The sequence below is a fragment of the Lepus europaeus genome, chromosome 10 (assembly GCF_033115175.1).
Source record: "Lepus europaeus isolate LE1 chromosome 10, mLepTim1.pri, whole genome shotgun sequence".
Lineage (NCBI taxonomy): Eukaryota > Metazoa > Chordata > Mammalia > Lagomorpha > Leporidae > Lepus > Lepus europaeus.
The window spans coordinates 68,025,524-68,033,063 of record NC_084836.1 but is presented as its reverse complement, the minus strand read 5'-3'; the positions used below and the strand labels follow the sequence as shown (position 1 = coordinate 68,033,063).

General features: G+C 62.5%; 1 protein-coding gene across 1 annotated transcript; it reads right to left on the bottom strand.

Moving 5' to 3' along the window:
• Positions 1–398: 398 nt before the first annotated feature.
• LOC133768780 (keratin, type II cuticular Hb5) lies at positions 399–5,841 on the bottom strand. The gene is made up of 9 exons (XM_062203632.1): positions 5,422–5,841; positions 4,008–4,216; positions 3,423–3,483; positions 3,200–3,295; positions 2,464–2,628; positions 2,125–2,250; positions 1,712–1,932; positions 1,007–1,038; positions 399–592 (listed from the first exon to the last, which is right to left on the bottom strand). Exons 1-9 carry the CDS (start codon positions 5,839–5,841, stop codon positions 399–401), a joined length of 1,524 nt encoding a protein of 507 aa, XP_062059616.1.
• Positions 5,842–7,540: the final 1,699 nt, after the last annotated feature.

Sequence of the window (7,540 nt, the reverse complement as noted above, 5' to 3'; positions counted from 1 at the left end):
CTGGACTGAACCCCGTTCACCTGGGAGCCGGCCAGAGGCACAAGCAAGCACTGAGCATCGGCCGCAGGGGCTGATGGGAGAGCCCCTGCTCTGTCCGGGTCTCGGGCTGGACAGTTAGGGTCACGGCTTGCCCTGGGAAACTTGTATGTTGCCCGGCCTCTCTGGCCACGGGTACATCGGAGCCAAGTTGCAGTTAAGCGAGGGAGTGACTCTAAACTGAAGGCAAGAGGAGAACGAGGAGACAGCCCCCCAAGATGAGGAGGCGGAGGAGAGCGGCCCCGGGGTCTTTCCCTCTGCAGGAACTCTGGAAGGTTCTGGAAGCAAGCACACGTTTCCCATTCACACACCAGTCCGTGCTGGGGCGGACGCGCGGACGGGCCAGGCTCACGGGGCAGGCACTAGGCGAAGCGCACGGACCGGCTGCTCCCGCAGCTGAAGCTGGTGGAGCGGGGCTGGCAGGGGCCGCAGGAGTCCGGTGCCATCACCGTGATGCTGCCGCCTGTGGCTGAGGGGCCGGAGGCAATCTGGCGCCCTGGGGTGGTGCTGTAGGTGAGGCCCCCGCAGGTGACACCGCCACGGGAGCTGCTGACACCTGTGGGCAGAGGAGACACGGGGTGCGGGAGGTGAGGGGCTGGCTGAGACCCCGGCCACCCCGGGACAGGCCCCAGAGGCCAGGGCCTTGGAGAGCCGCTGCCGCCGCTTCCTCTGAGGGTCCAGAGGTGGACAACCAGGTGCTGCTACTCCCAGCCTCCCAGCCCACCTTGGGGACTGGGACAAGACGATAGTGAGGAGCCCCATATCCAGAGGGGACAAAGCCACCCACTCCACTTCCCAGCAGGCAACTCGCTGTTGCCACTGGAGACAGGTGTCCAGCCCAGCCTTCCCCACCTCCCAGAGAGAGGCCCTGAGAAGGCCGAGGCCCCTCCTAGTTGAGGGACATTGGAGGCTCGTGGGTTTGCCCTCCAGCTGGGCCATCTCCCCGGGGTGCTGCCCGGTGGGTACTTACACACATTCACGGAGCCCACGCCCTCGCACAGCCTGTGGGCAAAAACACACTGTTAGTTTTGGAGTCGGATTCCTAGAGACGAGCTGGTAGGCTGGGGCCAGGGAGGGTCTTCCTGTGTCCAGGGTGTACCCCCTGAGAGGCAGGAAGGAAGCCCCCCACCCCAAATCTGCAGGAACTTTGGAAAACAAGCCTTGACTTTTGGCCCCGGGGCGGTTGGGGGTCACGGACTCCACACGCTGCCTCTGAGCTACCCAGTGTTCCTGGTCCACCCGGAGAGCAGGAGGCGAGCTCAGAGAGAGGGAGATGGAGCCGACCGACCACACCAGCGCCTGGGAAAACGCTGCTCGCAGGCGGAAGGTGGCGTCTTTATGGCTCCCCCTGCGCCGGGGTGGAAGCCAAGAGCTGCAGCTTCCCAAGGAAACTACTCAAAAAAAGTACATGTTCCCGGCACACGGCCCCGGGTGCAGGCCCAGGACCCTCTGCTTTGTACTGTGCAGCCGTGGGAAAGCTGCCGAACACTGAGCCCATTTCTTTCCCTTTGGGTGGGAAAAGTGAGACCCGTCCACTCCACTGCGGCGATTCTGCTGAGCACGGGCCTAGGACATGGTGAGCAGGGAGCAGATTGCTACTATTGCTTCGCCCCAGGGTCGCAGCTCAAGGAGACTCACTCCCAGGGCACGGGCGCCTCCCCCTTCCTTGCCCCACCTGTGCTCCTCGCCCTCCAGCAGGCGGCGGTAGGTGGCGATCTCGATGTCCAGGCCCAGCTTGGAGTTCATCACCTCCTGGTACTCCTTGAGCAGGCACGCCATGTCCTGCTTGGCCTTCTGCAGGGCGGCCTCCAGCTCAGCCAGCTTGCAGCGGGCGTCGCTCAGGGCCGCCTCGCCCTGCTGCTCCGCTTCGGCCACGGCTGCCTCCAGCTTAGCGCGCTGGGGAGGTAGGAGATGGGGGACGTGAGGACAAGGGCAGGAGGAAGAAGCAGGAGCACAGGAGAGGGAGCTTTGCTTGGCTCAGCCAAGCTGGTGGAGCAAAGGCGGGCTATGGGGGGGCGGGGGCTGGGGAGAGGAGAGTCCTGGGGAGGTTTGGCCCCCGCTGGGTACCTGAGTCCTCTCTGACCGTACCTGGCACTTGGCGTTCTCCACCTCGGCCGTCAGCCTCTGGATCACGCGGTTCAGCTCATTGATCTCCTCCTTGGTGCGGCGCAGGGTCTCCCCGTGCCGGATCACCGTGGCCTTCATCTCTTCACACTGGGTTGGGGGGGGAAGCACAGGTGTCCCTGAGGCTCAGCACCCATGAGCCCTGCCCTCAGGTCACCACCACCAGGATGGCGCGGGTTGAACAGTGCTCAGCCTGTGCACCCACACGGGACGGCCTGTTCTCACCACCCTCAGGGGTCCACACCCCAGCCTTCTCCAGGGGACGCCCTGTGACCCTTCCACTTGGTACCCTGGGCCACTCACCTTGCTGCGGTACCAGGACTCAGCCTCAGCCCGGCTGCGGGTGGCAACATCGTCATACTGAGCCTTGATCTCGGCGACGACGCAGTCCATGTTCAGGTCCCGGCTGTTGTCCATCTTGACAATGACCGAGGTGTCGGAGATGTGGGCTTGGAGCACGCGGATCTCCTGTGGGACCAACAGCCTCTGTATTTGCATCTGGTGCCTGGTTTGGGTCCACTCCCCTGCCTCTGCTCCTTTCATTCACACACAGGCACGGGATTAGCCACAAAGCTGCAAGGGGCCTTCAAGGTCATCAGAGGATAGCCTTGGACTTGAAAATGGGAACATGGAAAAATGCCTGACCCCAAGGTGCCCAGCAGAGGGGCTGCTTTGAGTGCCAGGGAGAATATATGTCCACTAGTAAAGACCCCTCCCGACGTGGAAGCCCACCGCTGAGACCCCCAGCCCCACTTTGGTGTGTGTGTCCACAGACCAGCACTTACACAGATCAGGGCACAGGCACGACCCTCCCTGCACAGGTGCTCACACAGAGTCCCACGCGCACACACACGCCACCACTCCCACACAGGCATGTGTCGGCTGGGCACATGCAACCCACACAGCATGCATGTGCGTGTTCTTTTCACTTCTTTCCCATGCTGGCAAACAGGTGCACACACATGCACCTGTGTCCCTCCCCCTGCCTCCCACCCGGGTCTCCACACTGCCCTGCACCTGCCCGGCTCCTGCTCCTCACCTCCTCATAGAGGCGCTTCAGGAAACTCGACTCCTCCACCAGGGCTTCCACGTTGGCCTCCAGGTCTGACTTCCGCAGGTAGGCACAGTCCACATCCTGGCAGGGGAACAGGCGGGAAGGGGCCGTGCGTGTGGGTAGAGGCCATAGGAGGGGGTCTCTGGTAGGCATGGAGACCATGGCACCCCCCCACTACGCCCCCCAGCCCCGGAGGCAGCCCCCTTACCTTCTTTAGAACCACAAACTCATTCTCTGCCGTGGCTCTCAGAGCCACCTCCTCTTCATACCTGGGTGTGGGAGAGAAAGGGCTGGAGCTGCGGGGTTGGGGCTTGAACACCGGCCCAGCTCCTGAGTGAGTTCTCGCAGGGCTCATGAGGGCCCGCTCCTGCAGCTGCATCTTGTCCTGTGACCTCGTTCCTGCTGGTCCTACCCGGCCCACCAGTGCCCCAGCCCCCTCTTCGATGAGATCAGGGCAAATGATGACTCTTAGGTCATCTGTGCCTCCTATGCCCAGACAGAGCAGGTGCTACCTGCAGGGCGGGGCTCAGAGCCTGCACCACACAGGGAAACTGGGGAGGGCAGGGCCCATGGACAGCTGCCGGCCTCCCTGGATTTCCTTTCCTGACCCCTGGAACACCAGAGCCCCCACGGGGTGGAGGTGGAGCAAGGAATTGGCAAAAACCAAGCCTCCCACCCCACCCCCTAGGCACCTGCCCGTGGTCCCAAGCACCTCTATGGAAGGGCACTGAACAAGGGCCATGGGCGGAAGCCTTGGCTCTCCCCAGGGCTCCCGGGATCCAGCCACACTCACTTCTTCTTGTAGCCCTCCAGCACCTCCTGTACGTGGTTGAGCTCGGAGGCCAGCCGCCCACTGTCGGCCTCCACGCACTCGGCCTCCCGCCGCAGCGTCTCGATGTAGCCACTGAACAGCGGCTCCAGGTTGCTCTCACAGCAGCGCTGGTTCTGGTAGAACTGCCACTTGGTCTCCAGCAGCTTGTTCTGCTGCTCCAGGAAGCGCACCTGCCGATTGGGGTGGAGGAAAGAGACTCAGGGTTGGGGTGGGGATGGGGGGAGCCTGGCAGGTGCCCCCAGAGCCCTCTCTGCCCTTAGAGGCAGGGGGTACACGTCTGGAGCTCTGTCTCCCCGTCCTCCTCCGCTGCCCCACGGCACCCCCAGAAGGCAGTCGTGGGGGGTGGGTGACGGAGAGCATCTGGGTCCTGCCACTTTCAGTGGGTGGGTTAACCCCTTGTTGCTCACTGTTCTCTAAAGTGGAGATAATAGCACCCAGCTTAGAGTTATGATGGCACCGGAGCCCGTTAAGATATGCAAAGGGCTTAGAACTGTTCCTGGCATGGGCTGAGGGCTCAGGCAATTGACCTATTAACATAATTACCAGCTGCCCTTCGTTAATTCATTTCTGCAGCAGACACGCCGACTGTTTACCGGGTCTGCGGGTCTGTGCTGATACATGCTCACCGCTCGCTCGACCTGTCTCCGTCTCTGTCTCTGTGTCTCTCTCTGTCTGCCTATCCATACCCATCGCTTCCGCCCCATCCTCCACTTTCCCTGTGTCCCACAGGGGGGATGATGGGGGCGGAGTCGGGATTCCATGTCCTGCTGGTCCCCTTCCCCCGCCATCGCCTGCCCACCCTGCGTGTGTGAGCTGCTCATTTAAACTCTCCACCCCAGCTCGTGGTTTGGAAAATGGGGATAGAACACCTGCCCCACGGTGTCATGCTGAGGATCGCTAAGGAGAACGAGATCAGAGCAAGGTCCTGCCCCTCCCCAGCCTGCAGAGAAGCCCACCGAGTTGGTTAACTGTTGTCACCTCGCCCTCACAAGCTGATGAGACATCGGCTGTCACCACGCTGGCTGATCTGTCCCTGGGGGCGGGGAGACCTCACACTACTGACAGGTGCAGCAGGGACCTGCGGAGGCAGCGCGGCTCAGAGCGTGGGCTGCCCTGGCCACGAGGCCGTGGTTCTCCCCCACCGCATTGTCGCCCTCTGTGCCAGCAGCCGGCGGCCTGGTCCAGTGTCTCAGGGACAGCCAGGGGGTCTTGGCTCCCCATACTGCTCCTGAAGACCACAGACTCAGTTTCCCAGCCACCCCTGGGCCTCAATCTGGAATTCTCCACGCAGTTCTGTCCTTGTGCGTTTCTTTCCCTCTGCGAGTCCCCAAACCCGAGGGCGGGCGGGGCCGGGGGTCTCCTCTGCCCCACCGACCTTGTCGATGAAGGCGGCGAACTTGCTGTTGAGACACTTGATCTGCTCCTTCTCCTCGTGCTTCACGCACTGCGCGTTGGGGTCGATCTCCAGGTTGAGGGGCGTCAGGAGGCTCTCGTTGACCGACACGGTGGTGATGCAGGGGGCGCTGGGCCCGCACACGCCGCCCGAGCGGTAGCCGAAGCTGCGGCCGCAGGAGCCGGCGCGGAAGCCCCCGACGGCCATGCGGGGCCCGCCGGAGCCCAGGTTACCCAGGCTACGGCTGCTGAAGCCGGTGAGCCCTCGGTAGCAGGACACCCCCCGGTAGGGGGCGGCGCTGATGCAACAGCGGTTGCCGGTTTTGGGGGCCACGGCGGAGCAGGAGCTGAAGTTCCTGGTGACCCCGCATCCTGAGCTGATCCTGTAGGAGCGGCACGACATGGCGGGGGGACTCTCTGCGTAGAGGCTGTTGAGTGTGAGCTTGGGATCCTTGCTCCTCTGTTCTTGCCTGCTCCTTTTATTGGTGGGGAGAGCTGGGGTTGGCGGCATAAAAGGAGTGAAAAGCCATTTTATGTTGTTTATTGGCTTGGGGAGTTTGCCAGCAACTCCCCAAAGACTCCTCTTAAAGGTGAACTCAGCGGCGGCTCGAGGCTCCGAGCGGTGCCGGGGATGTTAATAGGGGAGCGGTGTTTGCACTTTCATCTTCAAAGCTCGTTTACATACATTCCGTAATTAATCAGCTCGCAGTCTCTCTGGGAGACGGCCCCAGCCCACACTTGGAGACGGACTTGAACTCCACAACAGTCTAGGGGGAAGGGGGCTGGGTTTGGGATCTTGGAGCGGGGTGGGGTGGGGTGTCCCAGGCTGGGTGAGAGCCGGGGACCTCATGGCTGCCACCTGCCTGGTTTTGTGCAGGATACGTTGCTTCAGGTGTGGTGGATCAGAAGAGGCCGCGGCATGGCCTGGCAGGTGGCTCGGGACCACAGGGGTCCTCCCGGCCATGGCCCCTACAGATCATAGATGCTGTCTTGGAACCTTCTAGATTCCAGCCCAGAAGGCTGTGTGGCGAGTGTTTGTATCTCACCCAGCAAAAGTGCAACTGGCTCAACTCTTAATGGCCACACAAATGACCACTTGTGGGTCACGGGGAGGCCTCTCTTTAGCCACTTTCTTCCGTGTGGCCACCAGGATGGGTGAACCCAGGCTCGGGACAGCTGACGGCTGTGACCTGGCCCTGGCCCTTGCACCTTCGCCTCAGTCTTCCCCTGAGCACCGGCCTGAGGGTCCCCCTGGAGCCTCCTCCGCGTCTGATGGTCCCTGCTTCCGTGCGTGGCCTTGGGCCACTTATTAGGGTAATGATCCCTTTTTTTTGTCCTGTTCGTTGAGCACAAACCTAGGTGAGCTAGACTCCCAGGTGTCAGGGATTTAGGGAAGAACCATTGAGCGTCCTCAGGGGGGGCCTCCTCCTCCTCCTCCAGGGAGCTCTCCGGAACCCAGTTGCTGCCACGGTGCCACTACCCTAAGCAGGAGTCCTCGCTGGAACGCCCCGTGTTCTGTCGGGGGGGGGTCCTCACCTGGCTGGTACCTCCACCGCCCACCCCTGTTGTTGAAAGTGGACAAGGAAGAGAGACCAGGCACAGCCGGTGAAGGAGGAGCCTCAGCTGCTGGTCCTGAGAGAGCCTCAGATCGGGTCTCCGCGGGGAAGCCCCTGCGTGCAGCAGCCCCGCCCCCGGCCTCCGGAAGTCCCCGACCTCTCAGACTCTCCAGACTTTGACCTTGAGGGGGTTTAGAATGAGCGTCGGGACCGTGGGGAGGGAAGGGCCCCGCAGCCCGAGTTGCTCCTGGTTCTCCCACGCCCCTCACTTCCGTTGCAACTTTAAGACCTCCTGGCCCTTTCAAGGCTGCGTTTCATGTCTTCTTTAACCTGATTCACTTGCGTAAAATCTCTGGGTGGAGTCTGGGGGTGGAGAGAGAGAGGCTCAGGGTGTGACGTGGTCCGGGGTGGGGGTGGGGGGATGCGCCAGGCTCCTCCCTCTGCCGGGACCCAGAGGGGCGACGGCTGGGGCTGTGGACCTTGAGTTCCTGACCTGCCTAGCCGGGGTGGGGTGCGCTGGAATGTGGGAGCTAGAAGATGGGGCCC